Source organism: Camelina sativa, chromosome 4, assembly GCF_030686135.1.
Source record: "Camelina sativa cultivar CO46 ecotype springtype chromosome 4, ASM3068613v1".
Lineage (NCBI taxonomy): Eukaryota > Viridiplantae > Streptophyta > Magnoliopsida > Brassicales > Brassicaceae > Camelina > Camelina sativa.
In genome coordinates, this window is record NC_141883.1 from 15,237,554 (window position 1) to 15,265,163 (window position 27,610).

Consider the following 27,610-nt stretch of genomic DNA (forward strand, 5'->3'; position numbering starts at 1 on the left):
CCACCTTAGTTATGACCACGTCAACCATTTGATAATCAAACTTCTCTTCTTCTTTTTAATTAAATAAAGAGAATAAATAAGTGACATGTCACATGTGTAAGATGAAATTTGTTTACCAAGAGCTCATGCATGAGTTATTATATAAGAATTTATCTCATATCACTACAAGAAAACAGTCAATTAGCGACTACAAGTAGCGACTACATTTGTAGTCGCCAAAAATAACGACCAGATAGTGACCACTTTGCGACTATGTTGTGACTACAGTAATTTACTCGCCAAACAGTCACTGCTTTACGACCACATTAGATGGTCGTAATATAGTCGTCAATTTAGCGACTATTCTACGACTCATTCGGCGAGTCGTTAAACAGTCACCGCGTAGTCGCCAAATAGTCATAAAAGACAGTTAAAAAACGTGTTTTTTCTGTGGGGGCCAACTGATATTGAGTAGTCGCCTATTAGTGGCATAGATGTAGTCTTTAAAAACAAATTGCATCCATTTGTCATCTCATGCCAACACAATTGTCTTTCCTTCCCCAAAAAAAATGTAGATCAAAAAAAAAATTTGACTTTATAAAAACTTTTATTTTCTCCAAAAAAATATATATATAGTTCTTAAAAAAACACAATATATATATATATATATATATATATATATATATAATGGCAGGAAATTTTTCATTAGAATTCGAATTAGTGGGGTTGGACCAATTCTCGTTTGGAAGTAGCCAAGATACAGTTCAGAATAATGGCGGTAAGTTTTTCTGTCCATGTAGTGTTTGCAAGAACAATAGATGTCTCTCGGGTAGAAGAGTTATGATGCATCCGTTCGATGCATTTTTTAAGAAGCCTATCATTTTTTTACTTTTATTCACAAACAATATTTGCATAGGATTTGTACTTATGAATATGCTCTATTTAAAGCATCTATATTGGTTATATATAGAATCTTTTCCTTATTTATTTTTTTGTTTCAATATTCATTAAGGATTAATAAATACTAAAATAATTTATGTGAAGATTTATTATTATAATTAAGATAGAAATTATATATAGAATAATATATTATAAACTCTAATCTTAAACTTATAAATTAATTCTTAATCTTAGAAATTATTGAATTTAGAAATTATTGAACTTAGAAATTATTAAATTTAGTTATATATAGAATTATTGAACTTAGAAATTTTTTTTGTTTAAGGTCATTGCATTAATTTAGGCCCAAATCTAGGTTAATTACCCAATTTAGGCCCAAATCCATTAACATTCCGTTAAAAAAAAAACCCTAATCTTCTTATCTCTTCTCATTCGAGACAAGGGTTCCTCGAGACAAACCCTAAAGCCGCAATCGACAGTCTCTCTTCACACTCTCTCTTCTCAATCGTCTTTCTCTTCTCAATCTCTCTTCTCAATCGACACTCTCTCTTCTCAATCTCTCTTCTCAGTCTCTTGTCTCAATCATCACACGATGCCTGCTCGAGGAAGAAAGAGAAAACTCGATCGTAATCATTCTCAGATTCCCGGAGGGTCAAGACTACGACATACTAATCTACCCAGTCAGTACGACTTCACGCCGGCAGTCCAAGCTCCTCGTACGCAGCAGACACCTGATGAAGTCCCCATTTTGCCACGACATTCAACGAAATCCCAGATCCGGGACTATCCTCCGCCTCAACAACTATTTCAGGGCTCCGTTACTCGCCAACCTCCACCTCAAGTACGCCGGTCTCCTTCAGTAGAAGTTAACTACAATCCAGCGACTCATGCAACTCTTCAAGATGACTCTCCGCCTTCTCCAGCTCAACGCTCTCAGGCTCGTAGTCATCAGACTCGTAGTCATCCATCGCATCCATCGTCCCAGGGCAACAACTTCGAAGAAGAAACTTCTACGGTGTTGCCGGAGCTCCAGGAGGACGTGGTTCGGGCTCTAAATGCCCTGCTTGTGGTGCCAGGTCGGGATAAGTTCACCACGGTCCTCTCTCCCACACCCTTACCGAACACCCAATGGTATGATTTTTCTTTTTTTTTGTTATTTTTGTAATGGTGTTTTGTGAATGTTAGAAGAGAAATCTGTAGGTCAATGTTTATTTCGTTTATTATGATTTCGTTTGGTTTATTGTGTCTTTAGGATTGTGTCTTTAGATTCATGTTTATTTCGTTTGGTTTATGTTTATTTCGTTTGGTTTATTGTGTCTTTAGGATTGTGATTATGATAACGAGAGTAAGTTTATTATGATTTCGTTTGGTTTATTGTGTCTTTAGGATTGTGTCTTTAGATTCATGTTTGTGTATTCATTGCTTGTGTATTATGATATATTGCTTGTGTATTGAGATTCATGTTTATGTTTACTGGTTGAAGTATTGTTTATGTTTACTGGTTGAAGTATTGTTTCTTTTGACTCATTAACTGATGCCTCTTGTATTGTTTCTTTTCGAGGTTTACTCGTGACAAAGGGTCAAAACTTGTTCGGAAGATTACTAAAATTCTTCTAAACAAATTCGAAGGTCCCTTCTACAGCTGGACATGTGTGCCGCGGGACAAACAAGAGAGATACTTCATTGAGTTCGCGGTAAGGATATATGTCACATGTCTTCTTTTCACTTACAATAAGCCTTATGTCACATAGCTTTACATGTCTTCTTTTCACTAACAATAGCTCCTTTTTTCTAGAAAACCCACACCTGGGATCCTTTGATAACCGGAACTGTTCAAGCTTATTTTGAGAAAATCTGTCAAAAGCGGATCAAAGACATGGTTAGCAATGTGAGGACTAGTCGAGTTCAACCAACCTGGATTGGAGACACTCTCTGGAGCACGATGGAGGATTACTGGGACACTGAAGAAGCACAACAAAAGAGTAAAACCTACTCTCAGGCCCGTATGTCTGACCGTAACGGCCTAGGTCCTCATGTCCACCTCTCAGGGCCAAAGTCTTATCAACAGCTTCAAGACGAAATGGTTAAGTGTTATTTACTCTGTTATTTAACTGTTATTCTTACTTAACTGTTATTTTTTAAAGTTAATCTCTTATAACATTGCAGGTTGAGGAATTGGGAAGAGAAGTCCGACTTGGTGAGGTTTTCATCAAGGCACATACAAAGCCTGATGGTACATATGTTGATCGGAAGGCAGAAAAGATTGCAGGGACATATGAGAAGACTGTTCAAGAGAGGTTGTCTCAGCTCGAGGCAGAGTCTTTTGCTGTGTCAGATGGAGAATCACGGCCACGGGACCTCACAACAGAAGAATATACAGAAATTTTCCTGGAGGTAACTTTTTTAAAAAACCAATACACATTTATAGTCTTGGAGTTTAATTTGTCATCTTCTAACCTCCACTTTTCTCTTATTTTCAAGTCCACTGAGAAGGATTCAAGAGGAACACCTTATGGAGTTGGAAGCCTCAAGGACTGCCTTGTCGATGGAACGCATAAGCAAGCATGTGGCTCAACTACCTTTGTGGCTCTCGAAGAACAGTTGAAGAAAGCTCAACGCATGATAGAAGAACAGGCTGCTCAACTGGAGCGGCTTGCTGCGCATGATGAAGAACAGGCTGCTCAACTGCAGCGGCGTGATGCAGAACTTGCTGCGCAATCCAAAGTTATTGCTGCCCAGAACGGCAAGATTGACCAATTCTCCATCGTGGAAGATTTTCTGAGGGAATGTGATCCGCGGTTTCAGAAGTTTGTTGCAAGCCATTCAGCTAAAGAGACAACTCCAACTCCATCAACATCTGCTTAAGGTACTCTTCACTTCTAGCTCATCTTATACAATCATCTGGGATCATTTCTTTTTCTTTGTACCTTCATTTTTTCAACTTGACAGAACCTTAAGGTATTGTGTTATAACAGGGATCAATTCCAGATTTGAGAAGGATACAAGCAGACGAAGCTAACTTGGGAAACGATTGGAAGAAGCTTTTCTTGTTGTTTTCTTGATCAATGTTTTTTCTTTTTGTTATCTTTTGAACTTGGGGTTGTAATGAATATGATGTTTCTTTCTTTTTGTTAATCTTTTGAACTTGGGTTGTAATGAATATGATGATACTTAAGATGTGTTTTGTTAAGATGTGTTTTGTTTATGTAATATTAATTGTAGTTATTTTTATAATTGTTCAAATATAAGAATTAGATGTAAATCCAATTAAAGAGAATTTGTAAAACAAAATTCAAATATAAAATTAAAGATAAATCAAAATAAATATTTATAATATAAATATAAATATTTATATGTAATATTATTTAAATACATAATCGTAAAGTAGTCGTAAAGTAGTCACTACATTTAGTGACTAATTTACGACTATACAAATAGTCTTAATGTAGTCGTAAACTAGTCACTAACTTAGTGACTACATTACGACTGATTTACGACTGATTTACGACTACAAAAGATTGTCGTAATGTAGTCGCCATTTGGCGACTAAAATTACGACTATAAATTTTAGCGACTCTCAGTTAGCGACTACAGGTTTTAGTCGCAATTTGGTCGTAACACTCCTTTTAGCGACTAAATAATGACTAATAGTGTAGTCGCTATTGGCTTGTTTTCTTGTAGTGTATTTTGTTCTTTTTATTACTATTATTTTAACAGTATGTTTAATTTATATAGTTGAATTAATGAAAATGATTTTATATTAGTGTTTTCGTTATTCTGCATCACTTGAATACACTTGTCATATAAAATATGTTGTTTAAGCAGTGCAACGGTTGGTGGCTGCAACTCTCCACGCGCTAATCCAATATACAATTTGTCTCAAATTCTATGTCAAAAATACTAAAGCTTCCTTAAAACCTACGTTAGGAGCTAAATCCAGCATTTTAAACGTGTCAAAAACTCAGGAGTCAGCAATAAACATCATCAAAATGCAATATAGTGGATCTGTGGATGGGATAGTGGAGCGTACGTGTATGCTCGACGAAACTCATGCAGTTACTTTTTAGACTATGTATACCTCAAAATACTACTATTGCTTTCTACTACTTTTTTTCTTTTGTTTTCTTGATTTCTATTACATGATGTAAATATAATGTTCTGTAACGATTCAGGATCTACGTACCAAGCTAAATATAATTTGTAGAAGGTTTGGAGTGACATGCATTTCTCATGCTCTAATATTATGCATGTATGCTAAGTGTAATTTTTGATATTTACATTTACTATGGAATGAAGACGACGTCTGAGTCACGAAAGTTTCAATAAGATCAACGAAGCGACAATTAGAAAGACTACAAGATATATCTTTGTCTGGTATAATAATACGGTAATACTAGAAGTCTTTAAGGTTTTAGCAGCCAGTCAACAATACATTCTCATTTTTCCAACTTTCCTACATATTGACCCAATGAACTAGATATACTGCATCTTACATGACTACTTGGATAATAATATCATAAAAGAAGGAAAAAGCTCATGAAAAGAAAAACACAAGGAAGTTTCTTTTAAGAATGATATATGAATTTGTTAAAAAAAATCAGATAAAGAAGCACCAACATATTAAAAATATGGGAAAATATGATCGGTAAAATAATATTTGTTGAATTCACCACCATTACAGTGTCTCAACTCTCAACTATAGTATGACCCATACTAGAACACGGTTGAAATTTCTTTTATATATTTTGTAATTTTTATTTAAAACATATTGTGATTATTTTATTTATTTTTAAAGTTTTTTTGGATGAAACACTATGCCATGAAATATATGCTGAATATGAATTATAAAAATAACATCTATTTTATTTTGTAAAATATATTCTAGTAGATCTAGATTTTTACCCATGGTATACCGCAAATTAAGTTGTGTGATAAAAAAATAATTTTTATTTATTAATTTTATTTGATTTGTTTAGTGTTTAAAATTATATATTATATTTTGATTGTTAATTCTATGACTTAACCCATAGTATACCACATATTAATTTTAGGACTAAATATGTAACGTATGTTTGTCAAAATCATCTTGACCGAGAAAACCTACCAAACAACATTATTCCAAACTTTAATTTAATCCGAGAAAATATATTTTTTGAAATTTCAACCCGTGCTTTAGCAAAAAGTCATATTTCTTGGAATTCTTTCATATTATATTGACATATTATTTATCCGTGCTATAACAAATCAAATTAGAGTGTTCATAATTTTTAACTTTTTGATCTATCATATATTTATGATATTCTTTAAAATATCAAATTAAACTATTTTAAAATATTTCAAATTAAATTATTTTAAAAAGTTAGAATAGTATATAAAATTATACAATTTAACAAAAGAAATATATGAAATTGAATTTAAATATTCAAATTTTGACCCGTTACTCCGTCAAAATTTTAGTTGAATAGATATTTTTTTAAAGAATAATATTACTAAAGCTTGAATATTTTATAGATTGAAAAACTTTTTTTTTGGGTATGAATATGGTGTATTTCAGTGAATGGAAATGTCAATGATTTATACTAAAAGTTTGGAAAGCTATTAGCTAAGATCTTATTTTGTTTGCTTAATCGGAAATCACGTTTAAGCGTGATTAATTTCCAAGATTTTAACCTTATGATACGGTTAAGAAAGTTCTGGAGGATGCTGATAAGTGGAACCAGAGGAACAGCACGATGGAAACAGAGGGAAGACAGTCTGGTATGAGAGCATTGAGAAATGCTAAATGGAGTCCGCCTCCAAGTACCTAGGTAAAATGTAATACTGATGGTGCATGGATAGGTGAAAACACCCAAGGTGGTACGGGATGGGTCTTTGAGACTCAGGCGGTGATGTTTTATGGTTGGGAGCACAGGCCATCCGCAAGACTAGATCAGTTCTGGAAGTAGAATTGGAGACAATAAGAAGGGCACTAACGACTATGATTCGACTCAACTATGATCGTATCATACTTGAGTCAGACTCTTTAGAAGCAGTCAACTTGATTAATAATGCAGAAATCTGGCCAATATTTGCTCCAATGCTCCAAGACATCTACGATCTGCTTCTCAATTTAAAGGAGTTCAAAATAGTATTTTCCTTAAGGGAATGCAATCGAGTGGCTGATAGAGTAGCAAGGGAATCTCTCTCTTTTGAGAATTATGACCCCAAATTATACTCTGTAAAGCCTAATTGGATTAAAAGTGTTGTAAGGAAGGACAAATCTTGTATAACTTGATTTAGGTAAATGAAAGTGGAAGTTGAGCCAAAAAAAAAAAAAAATCCAAAATTTTATTATATTTTTTTTCTTTAATTGCCTAACAGTATATATGGCCTAACAATATATGATTGTTAAAGATTTTATTTCTTTAAGTTGTATTATTCTTTGGGATATTCTCTTTAAGTGTATTTAGGTATAACTAAGGAAGCTAATCTATATAACCTATTTTGTAATCAATTCTTTGTGGCTAGTTGGTAACAACGCTTCCTCAAATAGACATAATTATCAGATAGCTACGAGCTCAAAGACACAAAACAAATTTGTGGCTTTTTGTGGATATTGGCATAATAGCCACAAAATTATGGGCATAGCTACAAAAAAATTTGTGTCTATAAGCAATTTTTCTTGTAGTGATATGATGTAATGCACCACATTATTGTATATTTATAATTGGTGGTCTGTCATCTTAATATTAATTTACAAGTTTTTTTGTATATTTCATCGAACGGAAAGTAAGTACAAATTGTAAAATATCAGACCAAACAATTGACCAAGTGAATACATAACCCTGGGTTAGCTAACAATATTCAATAAATAAAAAAAATTCTTCCCCTCATCAATGAAGAAAATGAGAATACTAAACAATGTAAAGAAGAAGGAAAAAAATGTTAAAGAAGAAGGAAAAAAATGTACAATGGATCAATTCTTTAACTATTCTTTACGGACATTAATTCACTAAAGTTTTATGTTAAATACTTAAACAGAATTTTAAAAAATTCAACGTTAAATTAAAAAGAAATAAAAAAAAATGTATAAGTTGTTATTTTTTTTAGATTTTATGGTATACTAGAATTTGTACCCCCACACGCATGAGATTTTAATTTAAAATATTTTCTATCAATATAAATTCTTGAGCTCAAATATAATTATTCAAACTTTTGAGTATAAATCTATATAAACACTAAACTTACTTTACTAAGTGATATACAACATATATTGACCTAATTATAAATATCATTTAAACATATCGATATCTCACATTAAATGCAAATATACAAAGTTTCATGAACAGTTTTAGTGCTATGTCGCCACAACGGGATTGTCCAAGTGTATGACCTGCCATAATAAATTTTTCGACCAAGTCAAGAATGCTTATATGGTGAAACCGTTAAACCCGCCAATAAATATCATTCACTAACCCAATTTAAATATTTTCTAAAACCTCATATGTTATTTTCAGATGTTAATTTTGTAATGCAACCTCAACTTTGTCTTCTTATAAAAACATAGTATACTTTAAATATGTTCTTTCAGCCAATGTTTTGCGTAAAAATATTTGATAAAATTGATGAAATTTCAAGGTTGTTTTATCTTTTATTTTTTTATCATGTTATAGAATTGTAGCTCCAATTGATAATATGTCTTCTGAAATATGATACACAAATCACATGTCACTTTTTGTAATGGCTTACATATCATTTTTTTTTTATATTTTGTGACCATTGATTTTAGATCAAAACTTTTACCCTTAGTTGAGTAATTAATCTTTAATTTTCTAAGTGAATTTAATAATAAATCTTTGTAGTATATGTTTCTTAGAAACTAATATTTCACTTCAATTTTATTTTTATGTTTAGATTTTTATAAATACAATTACATAAATTGGTTTTTTACTCCACCATAGATTAAAATCTTACTTTCATTCTAACTTTCATTAACCCATTCTAAATTTTGGAATATGATCATTTTTTTGGTTAAACTTTGAATAATAACATTATTACTAAAACAAATTCATAGTATTATTTTTACTATTTAAATTTATTATTTATTTTACTTAATTCATTTTTATATAGTTATTTTTTCTTATTTACTAAAACAAATTTCTATTATTGTTTTTACTTTTAAAAATAATAATTAATTTTACTTATTTTTTTATTATTATTAATTATAAGTAGTAAATATGCAAAGAATGAATATTTAAAATAGTATTTTTTTATGCGAAAAATAGATAATATTACTTAGGTGGATGATTGATATGTGTATATTTTATACTCTTTCATTATGCATTTCCCATTTATTTTTGTTTTGCATTGTTTTTCGTCTCTTTTGCATAATATACATATTTAAGTAGTCTTCGCATTGGTCTCGCATGCATCTTGCATATTGGAGTTGTTTCAGGTGTTTTATGATATGTCTAAACAATCAAAAGCAAACACGGAGCAGGAGAGCAGTCCAGCGACTCGATCTACACTACCCAGCGCGACCCAACCTTCCACGTCCTTGATCGAGTCGAGTGAAGATTTTACTTTGGGATTCAGCTTTCGACGTCTTTACCAATGTTGTAGAGAATTGAGTCATCTTTCCAATGCCGTTGACTGCAAGCCAATCGGAGGCGTGGTTCAGAAGATATCACTGTTTTAGTGGATGCACGTACGTTCTGAATTCCGACTCGGCCTGCACGTAAAGGAGAGCTCCCACTCGATCGGACATGTTAGCAGCGACTCGAACAAGACGTCCCAAGAGGTCTCCTGAGGACCCTCACCATGCGACTCGATCAGCAATTCCCAGACGACACATTTCAAGCTGCCTCTCGATCGATGTTTTCAAGCTGCCACTCGATCGATCATTTCAAGCTGCCACTCGATCAAGGATCTCAAACCGCCATTCGATCAAACTTCCTAGACTTCCACTCGATCATCACTCTCACGACGCAACTCGATCGACGCTCCTAAACCGACATTCTGGATTTGTTCTGAAGACGCGTTCGAGAAGAGTTCCTGAACCGCCTTTCTATTTTGTCGTTTTATTTTTTAGGGTTTTCCATGTTTTGCTATAAAATACTCTTTTAAGTCTTGACTCAAAAGATAACTTTTATCCAAGGGTTTTTAGGTAGCCACCAAAATGTTTCTGAGTTTGTAATCAAGATATCTCTTAATCCTTTTAGTTTTTGTATTTGATTTTTTTCTGCAAAGTTGTTTATCTCATCTTTATCTATCTAGTCATGCTTGATTTAGTGTACTCTGGGTTTTCTGTGTTTTTGATGATGATTGTTCTTGAGTAGTAAAATAGGGTTCTTGAGGATGAGATATATTAGGTGGAGAATCTTTGTCTAATAGGATGCCTAAGCTTAGATTGTTCGATTTCCCTTCTGGATTAGTGTTCTTACTGCTAATTTCTTACTGATCATTTGGGATTAGATCTTAAGCATCTCAACACCCAAAAGGTGTTCTATGGGATGCTTGAACAAACTAATACCAGAGATTTACATTCATGGCCTAAGAGATTGGATGTCTAGGGTGTTTATTGACGTGAATGAACTTGTTGGTCATGCCTGCTTAATCATGTTTCTCTAGCGAGAGTTAGGTTTGAAAGTGATTGAGTCTGAGTAGCTTCTTTCAAGAGATTGGATTAGCTAAGTTGTGATGTTCGTTGTCTAGGGATAGCTTGATTGTGTTCTGTTAGGCATTCTAGGTAGATTAAGAGACTCCACCGAAATCAATAACCCCATCCTTAAGGCCTCTACTTATCTGATTGTTTTTACATCTTTAAACTTGTTCTTTGTTTCTGTTGCAATAGCTTGCTCTTTTGTCTCTGCTCGTTTAGCTTGTTTTTGCTCTCTCCCGTTATTGTATTTTAGCTCTTGTTCTACAAACTCGTTTTGTTCTTACATCTCGTTCACTTTAGGTTGATAGACAAAAACTCATTTTGAATCTGGCTTAACTTGTGACTACTTGAGTGCAGCTTGATTGTTAGTAAAGTTTCCTAATTGGATTGACACCTTCTGTACTACAACTGCATTAGGTTAATTGAGACATACTAGGAGACACAAAAATCTTAGTATCAATGATAATGTGGAGAAAGGAGAAAAGAGAAAAGTTAACTTTACATATATATATTTGAAAGACTAGAAATGATAGACTATTTCAGGATGTGAGTTCTAACGAGGTTTTAAGGGTGGTGGAGGCTGCGGCCAATGCCTGGCAGCAGGCCCAACTAGAGGTGGATAAAGGGGAAAACGGCCAAAATCAACCCCAACTATTTGTGAAACGTTTATTTCTACCTGAATTTTAGTACCCGGCATAAATCAACCTAAATCATCCAAAAAATCAAATTTTACACCTGAACTATGTAAAATTTGGTCAAATTCAGTATATAGTTAACAATGTTAATTAGCCAGTTAACGGCGCTGAGTCAGACGACACCATGGCATACATGTGGCAAGACATTTCAATATGGCGTCTTGCAAAATAATGAAAAACTGTTGTAAGCAAGACTCGAACCTGCATAGCAAAGACTACCAAAATGAATCCCAAACCACTCGGCCATATTGATTTATTATCCTGTAATGCAAAATAGTTTTATATATTCTATTTTATTTTATCTGTTCTTTTTATCTTTCCCTATTTTGTTTCCCATGGGAACGGAGACGACTTGGGAAAAAAAACTGTAGAATCCAAAAATCAAATCGGAAAAGAAAACAAAGTTGAACATATCGATTTGATTCTTGTTCTGCCATTAAAGGTATATGTATCAATTTGAATCATCAATTGGCAAATCATAATCCAAATTAAAAAAGTCTTCTCTGAATTTGAAGAAGGCATGAGGTCCATTGCTTCGACGGAGAGAAACCAACGCTTCTCGTCAGAGTCAACAGAACCCGAGGTTAATTGACGTAGTAAAAGATAGAACAGTGTTGGTTAGAGATTGGGAGATCTGCAGAGAGGAGAGACGGACATGATAAGTCCAAATTATCGCTTTATAGCTAGATATAATTAATATGTTATCTAATAAAACAATATAAGTTGATGTATCCGAGTGGTTAGAGTGAAAAAATTAAATAGTGGTCCATCCGAGTTCAAACCCTACTAATAGTGATGTTTTCATTATTTTGTACGACTCACTCAGCGTCGTTAACTGGCTAATTAACACCGTTTAAATAGATGTTGAAATTGGCCCAATTTTACATAGTTCATGTATAAAATTTGAAGTTTTGGATGACTTAGGTTGATAAAACAAAATAAGTCCATGTGTCTGAGTGGTTAGAGTGAAAAGACTAAATAGCGGTCCACCCGAGTTCAAAACCTACTAGTAGTGATTTTTTTATTATTTTGCAACCAATATGATGTCGTATTGATCTGTCTTGCCACGTGTACGCCATGGTGTAGTCTAACTCAGCACCATTAACTGGCTAATTAACACCGTTTAAATAGATGTTGAAATTGGCCTAATTTTACATAGTTCAGGTATAGAATTTGAATTTTTGGATGATTTAGGTTGATTTATGTTGGGTATTAAAATTCAGATATAAATAAGCGTTTCATAAATAGTTAGGGTTGATTTTCGCCGTTTAGGACCATAGTTGTGCTGTGACTAGTGATTTTCAGCTAGGTTAGAGCAGTGAGCTTGATGAACTCGACGGGGCAATCACTAGCTATTTTGTGGATGGCTCATGGAAAGATGGGGATAGATTCTCCATGTTAGGCTGGTATTGTTCCCGAGTGACAAAAAGACTTCAATGGGCGCTACTAATCGTCGGCAAAGTTTGTCTCCCCTTCACGCAGAGGTGGAAGTTTTAGTATGGGTTATGCAATATATGATTGGAGTTGATATTGTTGATGTCGCCTTTCTCACATATTGCTTTGACTTGGTGAAGATGGTATATTGCCCTTCCGAGTGGTCGGCTTTCAATAACTACATGAACGATATTGCGAGTGATAAGGAGGAGTTTGATTCTTTTTCTATTACTTTTGTTTCTAGGCGTGTAAATGTTAAAGCGGATTTCCTGGCACTAAAATTTCGTGTTGTTAGTATCACATTTGTAGACAATCTCTCTTTTAGTTAGATATTTGAGCTGATGCAGTTAAAGTTGTTGAAAATAAACAAATAAATAAATGTATAAGTTGTTGTCCACAATAATGAATTAATGTGTGCATGCATGCCCACAATAATTGTATTAATCGATGAAATCAAAGAATAAGTATACTTAATTAATTCTTTTTAAAAAATAAAGTAGTGGTGGTGATAATATAATGTTATGGTATGATTCTATTTACATATTAATTATGAGTATATTATTAATATAGAATTTTAGGTAAAACTAGAAATAGTACATATAATACAACAATGTCATAGTCGTCTTCAGTGGCCGGAGGCAGAGAAGTATTAGGGGTGTCATATGACACCCATGAAATTATAAATTTTGGTTTAGCTTTTATTAAAAACTTTAATTGCACATGTCTAAGCAATTTGTTGACACCCCTCTAAAATTTTGTTGACACCCTTCAAATAAAAATACAACTCTAGCTATTCCATGATTCTTTCATATTTCATTTTCTATTAAGTTTTTCTATAATTTTAAGATATTAACATATGATCATTGGGTTTTTTAGACAAACTATTGGGCTTAGCATTAACAAAATTTCAATCGATTCTATATTTGTATGGTTAAACATAAGTTGATAAAATCATTAAACGGCAAAAGCATAATTTTTCAAAAACGTGGACTCTTCTTCCTCTTCCATCTTCATCTTTAGAATGTTTTTAAAGTATGACTGAGCTTAGAATTTATATTTGTAATGAATTTTTCTAGTAACATTGTTTTAATATAACTTTTTCTTTTGAAAAAAAAATATTATGACACCCATAAATAATTTTTCTGGTTCTGTGAGTGGTCGTCTTATATGGTAAAAATAGCTAGTTATTAATATAGAATAGGGTTAAACTGGAAATAATACATATAATACAACAATACTGGAACCTTTTTCATCTTTAATTTCATCTATATATATTAAAATAGGGCTAAATTTTCATGACGTAGTTTACAATATCATAGTCTTATTTTTTTGTAACCTTTTTCATCTATTTTATAGCAATGAAAATTTGTACATATGAAAAAGGTGACGACGACTAAAAAAATTTCTCCTTCCAATGTAAACCACGTCGTTTTAAGGTGAGAAGTACTATTCCCGATGTGAAAATTACAGTCGTACACGTGACACATTTAGAACCCTCGATCTTCGGCCGTTTAAATGTTCAAAATATTTCTTTCAGGTGTGCGAAGAAAAAAAAAAAAAAAAAGAAAGTAAAAGAGGAAGAAAGCCTTTGAAAGCATCATCAGCAAGAAGATTAGTTTCCGTTACACATTATCTTGGTTTCTCGATTTCGCTTCTGCGAAACCCAAATCCCCCTAATCATCTTCTTCCCAATCTCCCCGTCGATTTGAATTTTGATTCTTTCCGGCTCTAAGATTCGCCGTCCGTCGCCGACCACCGCGTTTTCATCCTCCGACGGCGTTTCCCACTGTTAAATCCCTTCTCGTCTCTGTAACTGTAAGTGATTCTTCTTTGAACTTTTCTAATTTCTTTCTTCTTTCCTATTCTGGATTTGATTTCAGGTGACTGTTATGTTGGATTTCTCAACTATGCGCGTTGTTCCAGTTTCCGTAGATGGATTCTGAATAATCTAACAGTTACGATTACTGATTTTTCGAAAGAAGATCTTGGGGTCGGTGATTAGGTTGACTGGATTGAGACGAATGTGTGTTGTTCGTTCATATGGAGTATTACGATCTATAGTTAGGTTTAATCATGTGATCACTGTATATAGTTAGGTTTTGTAACATTTAAAGGCCTAGCTAATTCAGTTTCTAATTTTGGTTTCAGTTTTAAAAGAAGATGATGGGACCTCCGAGAACACCGTTAAGTAAGATTGACAGGGTTAATAATATTCCTTATACTCCTGGTGGTTCCAAAGTTACAGAGGAGAAGATTCTTGTCACTATTCGGATGAGACCACTAAATTCGAGGGAACAAGCCAAATATGATCTCATTGCATTGGAATGTCCCGATGATCAGACCATCGTCTTTAAGAATCCCAACCCTGAGAGGCCTGCAACGAAATACTCGTTTGGTATTCATTCTCATTTGCTTATCTGTCTTTTTCTTCTTTCCATTTTTTTTTTTTTGTTATATTAGCTCATTTGCCTTCTTTGTACTTGTAGATAAAGTTTTTGAGCCAGCCTGTGCAACACAAGAAGTCTATGAAGGTGGTTCTAGGGACGTTGCACTATCTGCATTAGCAGGAACCAACGGTAAATTGAACTGATATCTCTCAAAATCCCATCATCTAAAGATATCTTTCGTTTTTATTAAGCTTTAGCTATCATCTGGATAAGTCAACTCTTGTCTTTATTCGTTGCAGCAACTATTTTTGCTTATGGTCAGACCAGCAGTGGCAAGACGTTTACAATGAGGGGGGTTACTGAAAGTGTTGTTAACGATATATACGAGCATATAAGAAACGTGAGTGACCAAAATTGATGGTTCCTAGTTATTGTTAAGTTACGAGATGATATTTTATATATGTATCTATTGAAATCTATGCAGACTCAAGAAAGGAGGTTCGTCTTGAAAGTATCTGCCTTGGAGATCTATAACGAGAACGTGGTTGACCTTTTAAATCGTGATTCTGGGTACCTTCGGCTGTTAGATGATCCAGAGGTATGTAAAGGGTCAGAAACGCTAAGTCAAATGCTCAAAGAGGCATATACTGTCTCGGCTAGTATAAGAATGTTGTCTATATTGCAGAAAGGAACCATTGTGGAAAATCTGGTGGAGAAAGTGGTAGAAAGCAGGCAACATTTACAGCATTTAATTCACACTTGTGAAGGTAATTCTTCCTGTCACCTGTTCAGATGCTCTGTATCTTTTTATGCATTTGATGATGAGCAAAGCCTCAGAATTATGTAGACATATCTAAAATATGTCTGATTAATGATATCATCTTTTTCTTTCATATTATGTGATTTTCCATTTGCTGTTACAGATCATCGGCAAGTAGGTGAAACTGCTTTGAACGACCAAAGTTCAAGATCGCATCAGATTATCCGGCTGGTATGATCTATGCTAATGTGATATGCTGCATGATTGAATTAATACTCTAGTTCTTTAATTTCTTAAACACAGACAAGTGGTACCTATTATACAGTGAAAGTAACCACGTTCCACAATTTCTCATGTTCTGTGCTTTTGATATTCAGACCATCCAGAGCAGTCTCAGGGAAATAGCAGGCTGTGTGCAGTCTTTCATGGCAACTCTGGTAAGTCAATTTATTATCTTTGGGTTGAAGCTTCACTTGGTATTTAAGACAATTTCATTGGTGCAGAATCTTGTTGATCTTGCTGGAAGCGAACGTGCTTTTCAAACAAACGCAGATGGTCTAAGATTGAAGGAAGGAAGCCATATTAACCGTAGTTTATTGACACTTACTACAGTGATCAGAAAACTGAGGTCAGAAAGCACAATACTTTGAACACTATGGTTGTCTTTGGGCATGTCTAAATTACCTTTTAGCTTGATGAACATTTATACCGGTACGGCATTTTAAGATATTAGCAAAACATTAATACTTTATATTGCTTAAAACCTTGCTTTCCAGTGGCAGCATAGATTGGAAATGCAAAAGTTAAGGTTCTGTATTATTTAATTTTGTTATTTTGGTTGTAGTTCTGGTCGAAGAAGTGATCATGTGCCTTACAGAGACTCAAAATTGACAAGGATTTTGCAAAATTCACTTGGCGGGAATGCTAGAACAGCAATTATATGTACGATTAGCCCAGCACTGAGCCACGTTGAACAGACAAAAAAGACACTCTCTTTTGCCATGAGTGCGAAGGAAGTCACCAACTGCGCTAAAGTCAACATGGTATGCCACTTAGTTAGATATTTATAGAGGTCTTTCGTTATGTAGAAACAGGATGATCATATAAAACTTTGCGTTTGTCACCCTATAGCTTTTCTTTGGCCTTTCATTGCAAACATAGTTTCGTTCGTGTGTAGCAATCATCATCTTATAGAGAACATATGCAATTATCTACGATTATATTGAAAGAATTCTAGAAACTGAGCAATCTTTGAAGGTTAATCTGACTGTACAGTTATTCTTCTCTTTCCATGAATTAAGATACATATATTTTCAAAGCCTTCTTTTGTCGCTCTACCACTAACATTACTTCTTTTGCTTCAAACTTCTTTGTGTTTGATGAAAAACAAAATGGTGTTGACCTTCTGCTGGTACTCATTCTAGGGATGTGATTTTCTGTTGTAGGTTGTCTCAGACAAAAAGTTGCTGAAACATCTGCAGCAAAAAGTAGCCAAACTCGAGTCAGAGTTAAGAAGCCCGGAGTCCAGTTCATCTACCTGCTTAAAGTCTCTGTTAATTGAGAAAGAGATGAAAATCCAACAGGTATGGACCTAGACTTTCAGAACCACATCTACATCTTGAATTATCTCTTCTGCATATTCGAAAATGTGGACCTCACAGACTAAAACAGGTAAACCATATGGGACGTGAACTTAATTTTTAAACTAATGGCAGATGGAATCCGAAATGAAAGAGCTAAAGCGTCAGAGAGACATTGCGCAATCTGAACTTGATCTAGAAAGAAAAGCAAAGGAACTGAAGGTATGTGCTTTATGAATTAGCTCCAGTGCTTGTGCTCATTCATGTGCTAATATGAGATTCCAAAATTTTCTGGGATAACTTCAACCTTGTGCACACATGCTTATATAATTGGTTACAGGGGTCAAATGAGTGTGAAACTATTTCTCAAGTGGCAAGGTGTCTCTCCTACCATACTGAGGAGGAGTCCATTCCAAGTAATTCTGCTCCGAAAAGCCGCAGAACAACTCGTGGTAGGAGAAAGGATAATGTGAGGCAGTCTTTAACTTCAGCAGATCCAACAGCGCTAGTCCAAGAAATTCGTTTGCTTGAAAAGCATCAAAAGAAGTTGGGTGAGGAAGCAAACCAAGCACTGGAGCTAATTCATAAAGAAGTGACATCCCATAAACTGGGTGATCAACAAGCTGCAGAAAAAGTTGCAAAAATGCTGTCAGAAATCCGGGACATGCAGAAGAGCAACCTTATAACCGAGGAAATTGTAGTTGGTGATAAAGCTAACCTGAAGGAAGAAATAACCAGGCTGAATTCTCAAGAAATTGGAGCTTTGGAGAAGAAGCTTGAGACTGTTCAGAACACTATTGACATGCTTGTCTCGTCTTTTCAGACAGATGAACAGACTCCAGATTTCAGGACCCAGACGAAAAAGAAGAGAACTCTTCCCTTCGGCTTAAGTAATAGTCCTAACATACATCATATGATCCGGGCACCATGTTCACCTCTTTCTGGGACAGAAAATAAGGCTCCTGAGAGCAATGTTGTGTCTGCTAATTCAGCCCCATTGTCTTTTGGAGTTACTCCACCAAAGAGGGATGATAACCATAGTCGAACACCGTCAAGGGAAGGAACGCCTGTATCACGACAAGCAAATTCAGTCGATGTTAAGAGAATGAAGCGCATGTTTAAGAATGCTGCCGAAGAGAATATACAGAACATCAAAGCTTATGTTACTGGATTGAAAGAACGTGTGGCAAAGCTTCAATACCAGAAGCAGCTTCTTGTTTGCCAGGTCAGTTTAAACTTGTGACTTGTGCTCATTCATGTTTTAATTTGTCATATTCGCCTTTGGATGGAAAATTTGTCCAGTGCTTTTAGATGCAGGAAGCAGTAACTTAAAATCTGTCAATGTTAGGTGTTAGAACTGGAGGCAAACGAGACAGGTCCTGCTTCAGAGTCCGATGCAACCGATGAATCTCAGATGGATTGGCCCTTGTGTTTTGAAGAGCAGAGAAAGCAAATCATAATGTTATGGCATCTGTGCCACATCTCAATCATTCACAGGACACAGTTCTACATGTTATTCAAAGGAGATCCAGCTGATCAAATATACATGGAAGTTGAGCTCCGCAGGCTGACATGGCTCGAACAGCACTTGGCCGAGCTTGGGAATGCGAGTCCTGCATTGCTTGGGGATGAACCAGCAAGCTACGTAGCATCGAGGTAGTACAAGTGCTTTCCTATTTCTTCCTTTTCTTTGACTCTATGAGGGTTTTCACAAGCATATGTCTGTCTTTGGTGTACAGTATTAGAGCATTGAAGCAGGAGAGAGAGTATTTGGCGAAACGGGTAAACACAAAGCTAGGAGCAGAGGAAAGAGAGATGCTGTACCTGAAATGGGATGTGCCGCCGGTGGGAAAACAAAGGAGGCATCAGTTCATTAACAAACTCTGGACAGATCCTCACAACATGCACCACGTGAGAGAGAGTGCGGAGATCGTGGCTAAGCTTGTCGGATTCTGTGACTCGGGTGAGAACATACGAAAGGAAATGTTTGAACTCAACTTTGCGTCTCCTTCAGATAAGAAGACATGGATGATGGGATGGAACTTCATATCCAACTTGTTACATCTCTAGTTGTTGTAGCTGATATATAATCCAACACGGCTACATTTCTCTTTTTGTAAATCGTTTAACTTCAAAGTCTCTTGATGCTAAATAGAGAGGGTTATTCACACGATCTGTGAAACTCTCTTTATAAAATCCTATCACTAGGGATCCATCTAATGTCTGCTAATCTTCAAATTGTGAAATGTTTTCTGTATCACTCGATATAACAGGCCACTTCAGGTATCGGCGTAGCAACACAAAATTTTGCATTTCCGGATATAAATGGCGTTAGTAATTACCACACTTGTGTAACCATTTCAAAATTGTGTAATTTAATCAAGCAAGTCACTCACGTTGACTACTTCTGAAAACACAAACGCAATATAGTTACGCAGGTGTTCGTGTTTCAGACGATTACAGATAGACTAAGAAAGCGGTAAAGAAAGGGATTACCTACAAATAATTTTCACACGAATCGTACAAAGATTTTATATATATAACATTACACTATTTACAAACGGCTTCAAAACAAATTAGGGGGGTAAAGTCTCAAAAGAACGTTTCAGCTATTTTCAGTATTACACTACTCTTTTGTACCATTCCGTGTTCCTAAGATTTTGGACTCAGTGACAGAGTGCTTCACCGTATGCTACCCAATCTTTGAAGCTATCTGCAAAGTCCTCCCGAATCTTTGTTCCCATCGGTTCCTTCCCCTGCCGATAAATACAGTTTCTCACATAAGCAAAAACAATTTCTAAACCAATCAAAGTGCGGTTGTGAAACTAACACCTGAGAGATCACTCACACATGACAATTCTTTTAGCTTCTACAGATCAACTAGACTCAGAGGCATTTCATATTGGTTTCATCATGTCAAGCAAAAAAAAGGGAGTAAAAACAAATCCTCTTCTTGTTAACTTATTTGTCAATTAGCTCCTGGTTATACCCGAGTATCCGTTTAACTTAGCTCCTGGTTAAATGATTAACCAACAAAAAACGAGGGGTGTTGGCCATGGCTCTTCGTGAACTTTGTAAGTAAGAATTCATATGGGAGAACAAATTAGTCTAAGACATCATCAACACATTCGTGGATGAAACAAAACCAACCAAGTTCATTGTGAGCGAAACCAATAATAGACAAAGAAACGCTAAGTTGAATTTGGAGGCCACTGACCTTACTGCTGCTTGACCCACTTTCACTTGTAGTTGGTGCCGATTGTCCTACATTGATAATATTCTCTGTTGAAGACGTTGTCAAATTCCTTGTAAGTGCTGACGACCTGCCAAAAGTAACATGATTTATCACGACAACCATATTTGACAGCTAAGAGTAAAGTGGATCTTGGTATTAAATATTTAGAAAAACCACAAGTTACTATCGGCTTCTACCTCATCATCAAATTAACTATGAGTGTAGTAATCAATTTGGTCATGCTCTTTCAATTTGGGTTTAAGAGCAGTTGACTGACTTTTTTCTACTGGCTAACAATTTCATGCTCTTGCGTTACAAGCTTTAGTAGTATTTACCACTTCTGTATCTATGCTCTTTAAAGCATGATATTTGGTTACCTGTCAAATAGATCATTCTCGCATGGATTTTCTGATGATGAAAGCCACTCAATATCAACAAAATTGGAGACACTAGACATGTCTTCTTCCCCGCCAAAGTAAACTTGGTCGCTACCAAAACGATGAACCTTTTGCACATCTCCTAAAAGCTGTTTCCTAGGCATAGAAGGAGTACACCTACATAGAAATAATGGCTGGAAAAGTCAGTTTAACCTACTACGGCTCACTGAATAAAATAAATGCGTTAAGGTTAATTCTTTGAGTCCATGAAGAGCCAAGACAACAACCTCAGACCACATGAGCTCCCTCCTATTAATAAAAATGAAATATAAACAATAGATCTTTTCCCAACAAAATTAAAACGCCCACAACATGCATGGACACTTGAAAAGAAATTACAGCATGCCTATCCAAATAGGTTCAACTATCATAACCAAGACAATTCCTAGCACTGGAAAAATGTATAATCTTAACTCCACTCAGAATAAGATGTAAGAGTTATAAAAACAAACCTTGATAATGCTACATCATTAGAAACTGGTATATCAGATGATGACTCTGAATGAATATGGCTCACATGCTGTAATGGCGCAGAGAAATCTTTTTGTGGCATGCTTTCATGATTGATACTCATGGCTGACAGCGGAGTGCAGCTTTCATGGAGAAAATTCCCATCTGATAAGCACCTTTTCACAAGAAACCTGAAAGCATTATACGAAGAGATCAAATTACTGAAGGAACATGACAATCGAGGTATCTCATTTTAAGAGAAAAAAAAAAGACATAAACATCAAACGAAACAGATAGCTATCATTTAAGATTCTATCATTAGCTAAAAGTTCTAAAATAGCATTTAGCTTAATGCAGTGACCAAACCAATCCTCGTTTCTCATGAATCCATTTTCTCAATTCAGAAAATGGTTTGGTCGTCCTATAAAATTAGGAAAAATTGGGTGTCAGCAAGAAAAATGGAAGCTACATTAGAGAATGAGATTCTATCAAAAGATGTTGAACCTATCCATCTAAAATATCCTGTAGCAGACACCTCGATTAGGTCTACAATATATTAGAAACCATAGGACTCCTTAATCACTGAAGTGTGTCTAAAGGAGCAAATTGAACACTTCAAACCTTAATTAAGGATGAGATTTATAAAAAAGCTAGCACCAGATTTATGTTTGCACTGACAGAAGCTACCTTTCATCTTCCCCTATGCTCATCTCTCCATTTCGTCTATTGGAGAGGGAATTTGACCGTAACTCCCAGATTGTCGGCATTCCCTGTTCAGGCTGAAACGTGCCAAGAAATCTGCATGTAGAAAAGTTACAAACCTGAAAACACTTTCAACACGAATATGTTTCCACAGAGAAAGAGAAAGAGAGAGAGAGAGAGAGAGTAACTTACATATTAATGGCGTCTTGTTTATCTGCATCCATATAGGCGTTATTATAATATCGTTGCAGAGTTCTCAAGAACTCCTGTGACTGAGTTGCTGCTCTCCACTGGCCTCTTCTCTCGCTGAAAACCTATTGCCCACAAGAAATTCTAGAAATCAACATTATGCATCCACATAATAATGTTCAATATGTTAACTTAAGACGTTTATTTTGGTCCTTGACATTACTTAACCAGGAATCACAGATGATTCTAAATATTATTTTCTGATTATGGAAAATAATCAAATTACAAAATTAAGAACCATATCACCCATTGTTTCAAGCAAGAGATATTTTACAAAACTTTATGAACAAGACAAACCAAATCGATGTTTGCGTGAATTTCGGAGTGAAATAAATTAGCATTACCTTGTTGTGGGCTGCGGATCCGCCATACTGATGAGCTAGTGTGTCGCCCATTCTCTCATACAACCCCATTAACGAAATAGCCAAAGGATCATCAAGTTCTATGGCTGGTACATCTCTAATTCCTAATACATGAATCTGCTGCCCAAGAGCAGCCCAACCGTATGCATATTGTGCTACATTTGTTCGGTCAAGGCAATCAATGCAATTGGTCCTAAGAACGCCACTTTGAAGCCTGGGTGGCTTGACATCACATTTTTCATTAGCAATATTCTTACTCCTACTAGATTTCTTCTCAAGGCTATCATGATCCTCATTATCATCATCAGAACTAGTGTGTGGAGATATATCTCCAGTGTCAGCACTGCAATTTTTAAACAGCAGAACTGTATCATTATCTGCTTACAAAATTATTTTGTAAAATCTATTTTAATTGCACCATCTCTGCCAGCCTGTCGTTCATGCTATTACAGTATTACTCATTTAAAATAAATTTTACAAACTACTGATAATCAATGACCATAGCCGAGATATCATCACTACGAGGAAAATACAATAATTTACATAAAAAGGTTCATCATAAATTAAATGAAGAAGAGGAAAATTGAGCAGACACCACAAAATATAAGTTGGACGAAAATATGATATAAACAAGTGATGGAAAAATTCAAGCTAGAGGACTTACTCAGAAGAAGAAGACAAGCTCATGTAACCCTCAATCTTCATGGCTGGTGTGACTTGATAGTAAAATAAACCTGTTAACATCAATGCACAGGCAGCTACTTTGCCGAGGAGTGCCAAGACATTTGTTGTTTTGCTGGAAGAAGGAGATAAAACAGAAAACTGCTTTTTATCTACAACAAATATATTGAAAGACTTTCACACGATTCCAGCAGCTGGAAGGGTGTATACGACAGATACCTCCGAAAATGTTTGTGCAGGTCCCAGTGGAGAAATCGCAAACGATTTTCCTCAGGTAAATCTTTGTTTATAAAGTCAATTGCATTAACAAACTCTTCTCGGAGGATTGACTCTCTAGGTCTCTTCTCTTTTGTCTATTGATTGTGAAAACAAAGGAACGATGAGGTGTGGATGCATAAGAAAAAATGATGACAGCAAGTGAGATACTAGGTGGATTAGACAACTCACCTTGATCAAGTTCAGAATAATGATAGGGTTTCCATATCGTTCTACAAGGTTATCAAAGTGAAGTCTAGTCGCCTCATAGTTTGGTTCCTTTTTTGACACTGCATTTGATAGAAAGCAGTCAAACAGAGAAGAGAGGAGGGAGAGACAGGGGGAGCAGTGCAGAAATTTTAGTGTCACAAAACTTACAGACTATGTCCGGCTTTAGATTCAGTCGTGAGGTCTCTTGTGACCAGAAAAGAGGGATTGAGCCACGATTCTGCACAACAGAACTCACTTGCATAGGGTGGTCTTCAGGAACATCTTCGGACACTATCTGCTCGGTCTCGACATCATTGGCAACATTGCCATTTCTGTTTACTCCTCGCTTCAAGTACCTAATGTGAAGAGATAATTACGAGAGAGTAAGAAGGATATCTATGAAAAAGAAAAAATGGTCATATTTCAAATAAGATGTATAGTTTACAACTCTTATTGTTGGGTATTGTGCAATGCTCTAGTGAGATATATCCAGATATGACTACCTATGCAGTCTTTATTTGGAAAATTTTACATTTAGTCTCTGGAGGCACGCCTTGCAGTGTCAATACATGCTTACCACAGAGCCTAAACTGCCTAACTAGGGAGTGAAAGAAATTGTTTACGACAAGAATATGACACTGGTACCAAACAAGAATATGACACTGGTTTTATCACTTTCTCTGTAATTTTAACCTTCTAAGTTTTTTCAAACACGCGCAGCACAAGTTGTAACAACGTTAATTTTTCTTTGAATATAATTTAACATTACATTCAAAAAAAAAAAAAAGAAATTGTTTACCTGGTTCCAGCATTATGACGGGAACGCCTAGCAATAAGAGTGATCTTAAAATCCCGCCCAGATTCAGAAAGAGAGGCCTACATGCAAAATGAGGCATGGTTCTTGAGTATCCAGGTGTTGAAGATCAAGATGCCAGTATACCATAATTACATATAACTGAAGTAACACGGCAATAGTCCCATAACTGATATAAAATGATAGAAATCTGTATGTGAAACAGAAAGCTTCTGACTAAGCCTTTGGTGCAATAAAAAATGATAAAACAAGATTTACAGGACTCTGGGTAATGGGTGTAAGACAAAAAAGAAGACATGCATTTTGAAATTTTCTTCTAGCAGTGAGCTGTCATTAAACATACAATTCTCACCTGCTTAAAGAAACCATAAACCAATGCTACAGTCCACAGGGTATTTTGAAGATGATGTCGGATTCCCCGAGTCAAGAACTCATTCCAGACAAACATTTTCTCATACAGAATATGTCCGGTCTCACAATTGCATACATTCTTCTGGTAACTTCTCATAATATTGTAAGAATAGCTGAAAAAGAAGTCTTTAGTAAGGTCCACCATAGACAAGAGTCTCTTGTATCTGTTCATCAACAAATTGGAAACAAAACATAAGAAAAGGTAAGGGTTAGATGACTTCAACTCATTAAAACGTTGAAAGGATGGAACGTCTACCGAAGTGTGCTTTCTTTGTTGAGGGAACAGAGAGAAGAATAGTGAAGAAAAATATGTTTAGCAACATTCCAAAAATAAACAAACAAAATATAACACAAGAAATCTCAACAACCTGTTTTCATCTCTTGAATTAGCAACGTTGCACTGCACAGTAGAATTTTGCAACGCAACTATCTCGCTCCTTGATACAGCGTAGACGCTGTGACCAAATATTTCGCCTATTTTTCTTCTTTCAGTTATAAGCAGCATGTAGTAGGGTCCCAAGAATCTAATGAAGCCTGAGAGAATATAGTAGTGTGAGAAGAAGCTCAAAATAAACACAACAATTGATGGACCTGTAAAAAAGAAGTTGAGAAAAAACACATACCAATGATACCATAACAAAGAGTCACAAGTTTTAGCCCACCCGTAGCCTTGTTCCCTTCGTGTATCCGTTTTAACAACTCATAGCACTCTTTCTTGGTATAAGGAGTCGAATCTTGACTAATGTTAAGCTCAGACGGATCAAGGCGACAGATCTTTAGTACTCTGTAAACTCCATTTCCATCCCAACCAATCATGTAAAAGTTCTGCAAATAGTATCATCAAAAGAGCACATTTTAAACGAAGAGACACACACCATAAGACTTAACAAGTCAACACAAACTGAAACTACCGTAGCTTCTGATCCCAAAATTGAAAAGGTGGAAGTTGTAAATTTACCGATTGAGTCTCGAAGAGTTTGAATTGCTCCTGCATAGAAGCGTAAAGAGAATGTGGTCCAGATGAGCCTAAACCAGCATCTTCCGTTGAAGACATAGCTGGAAAAGAAAGAAAGAAAAAAATCCACAATGCTCGTCGTCGATAATTCTTTTTGACTTTTAACAGATCTCCCCCCGAGCCGCTGGCTCAGGGAAATATTTATCGCCGGAGCATTCACCAGATCAAAGTTCCGGAATCAAACGTAACCAAATCAAACCTCAACGAAACGAAAACAACAATATTCAAAAGTTTCGTATCTCTCAGCTACAAACAAGCAACACATAAGATGCTTCCCTCTCGGAATTGCGTAAAAGCAAAATCGAAGAAATCCCCGAATAATTGTCCAAATTAAAGAAAAAAAAAACAAAATATATATATATATATAGAGAGAGAGAGAGAGAGCGCGATGGCGAAAACAGATCACAGAATCATCATCATGATCACTCAGGAAGTGGAAACAAATGATAAAAACGAAGGTCGGATTAAGCTGTTACGTAGGTGCCACAAAGAATGATCAATTCGTTACGAGAGAGAGAAGCTTTTTTTTATCTGACGAAGACGAAGAGAGAAAATGGAAAGAGGTGGTTGTTTGATTTTGGTTTTCTCGAGAACAAATTGGTAAACCGAGAAGGGTGCTAATGGAAACCACAATTTCTAATTTTTTTTTTTTTTTTTTTTTTGGTTTTGATGATCAAGTATTAATTTATTAATATGTACCCTGTTACTTATGTATTTTTCGGTTTATGAAATTTCTCGTGACCTAAGCGAGCTCAAGCTACAGCTGTATGGACACCAATGGAAGAGCTGCACCTTTGAGTTTTGACAACACAGTTGTTTTATACTTTTTTTCAAATCTGGATGATTTAGTTTTTATTTTGCTCATCTAAAGAAAAAATAATTGTGCTTAATGCTTCTACACTAGGAGATCTAGCGTTCGAGCTCCGGATAATACGATTTATTAATTGTGCAGATTAATGAAAGCAAATTTACAGACGATCTCCAGTGATGCGCAATTATCGCTATTCGTCGTGATTCTACATACACATGAAGGTGAGCATAGAGAAGGAAGGTGACCATCAAGAGCATGGAGCAGGAGAGTAAGAGTGTTTGTAGTGAATCTAATAGGGTCGAAAGAAATTGCCCATAGTAGAATCATATGTAATTGTTCTCATAATTTGAAATCAATAATAAATCCAGACGATAAAAAAATAATAATAATAATTAATATCGTGTGAATTTTGGTTCTTTGATTTACTAGATCTTCCAAAAATTCAGTTTTTAGATATTTGGATCTAAAAAGTATTTTTTTGAAGTAAACAAAAACTAAACCAAAAACATTTTAAAAATGACATTTTTCTTGTACAATTTTGGACGTTTAGAGATTCGGTTCGTTTGTTTCTGATTTTTTTGGTTCCAGAATTAAAAAAGCATA

The 27,610-nt window shown here is 35.3% G+C and overlaps 3 protein-coding genes across 10 annotated transcripts; 2 read left to right on the top strand and 1 right to left on the bottom strand.

The window, feature by feature from the left end:
* Positions 1-1,279: 1,279 nt before the first annotated feature.
* On the top strand, positions 1,280-4,066 carry LOC147945755 (uncharacterized). Its single transcript, XM_087510169.1, has 6 exons — positions 1,280-2,010; positions 2,441-2,573; positions 2,675-2,962; positions 3,046-3,273; positions 3,361-3,745; positions 3,855-4,066. The coding sequence occupies exons 1-5, from the start codon at positions 1,472-1,474 to the stop codon at positions 3,742-3,744; spliced, it is 1,572 nt and encodes a 523-aa protein (XP_087366295.1). The 5' UTR covers positions 1,280-1,471; the 3' UTR covers position 3,745; positions 3,855-4,066.
* A 10,048-nt stretch (positions 4,067-14,114) lies between these two features.
* On the top strand, positions 14,115-19,571 carry LOC104780225 (kinesin-like protein KIN-7B). 5 transcript variants are annotated; one of them, XM_087510171.1, is made up of 16 exons: positions 14,188-14,463; positions 14,572-14,708; positions 14,797-15,043; positions 15,135-15,224; positions 15,335-15,435; positions 15,520-15,633; positions 15,721-15,802; positions 15,959-16,026; positions 16,173-16,232; positions 16,299-16,423; positions 16,640-16,838; positions 17,241-17,378; positions 17,511-17,597; positions 17,716-18,600; positions 18,724-19,031; positions 19,115-19,571. In XM_087510171.1, the coding sequence occupies exons 3-16, from the start codon at positions 14,809-14,811 to the stop codon at positions 19,443-19,445; spliced, it is 2,823 nt and encodes a 940-aa protein (XP_087366297.1). In that variant the 5' UTR covers positions 14,188-14,463; positions 14,572-14,708; positions 14,797-14,808; the 3' UTR covers positions 19,446-19,571. The 5 variants fall into 5 exon arrangements, with proteins under 5 accessions (XP_087366296.1, XP_087366297.1, XP_087366298.1 ...); XM_087510172.1 differs by having other exon boundaries at positions 14,190-14,463; positions 14,572-14,713; XM_087510170.1 differs by lacking the exon at positions 14,572-14,708 and having other exon boundaries at positions 14,115-14,463.
* Positions 19,572-19,881: 310 nt separating this feature from the next.
* LOC104780227 (phosphoinositide phosphatase SAC3) lies at positions 19,882-26,875 on the bottom strand. 4 transcript variants are annotated; one of them, XR_015596724.1, is made up of 17 exons: positions 26,140-26,871; positions 25,805-26,006; positions 25,550-25,715; positions 25,123-25,345; positions 24,756-24,832; positions 24,125-24,312; positions 23,939-24,036; positions 23,711-23,844; positions 23,475-23,606; positions 22,793-23,153; positions 22,392-22,513; positions 22,185-22,295; positions 21,500-21,688; positions 20,988-21,164; positions 20,593-20,698; positions 20,224-20,388; positions 19,882-20,131 (listed from the first exon to the last, which is right to left on the bottom strand). XR_015596724.1 is itself a non-coding variant. In XM_087510175.1 (16 exons), the coding sequence occupies exons 1-16, from the start codon at positions 26,233-26,235 to the stop codon at positions 20,042-20,044; spliced, it is 2,472 nt and encodes an 823-aa protein (XP_087366301.1). In that variant the 5' UTR covers positions 26,236-26,875; the 3' UTR covers positions 19,882-20,041. The 4 variants fall into 4 exon arrangements, 1 of the variants encoding a protein (XP_087366301.1); XR_015596723.1 differs by having other exon boundaries at positions 20,224-20,445; XR_015596725.1 differs by lacking the exon at positions 20,224-20,388 and having other exon boundaries at positions 22,185-22,318.
* Positions 26,876-27,610: the final 735 nt, after the last annotated feature.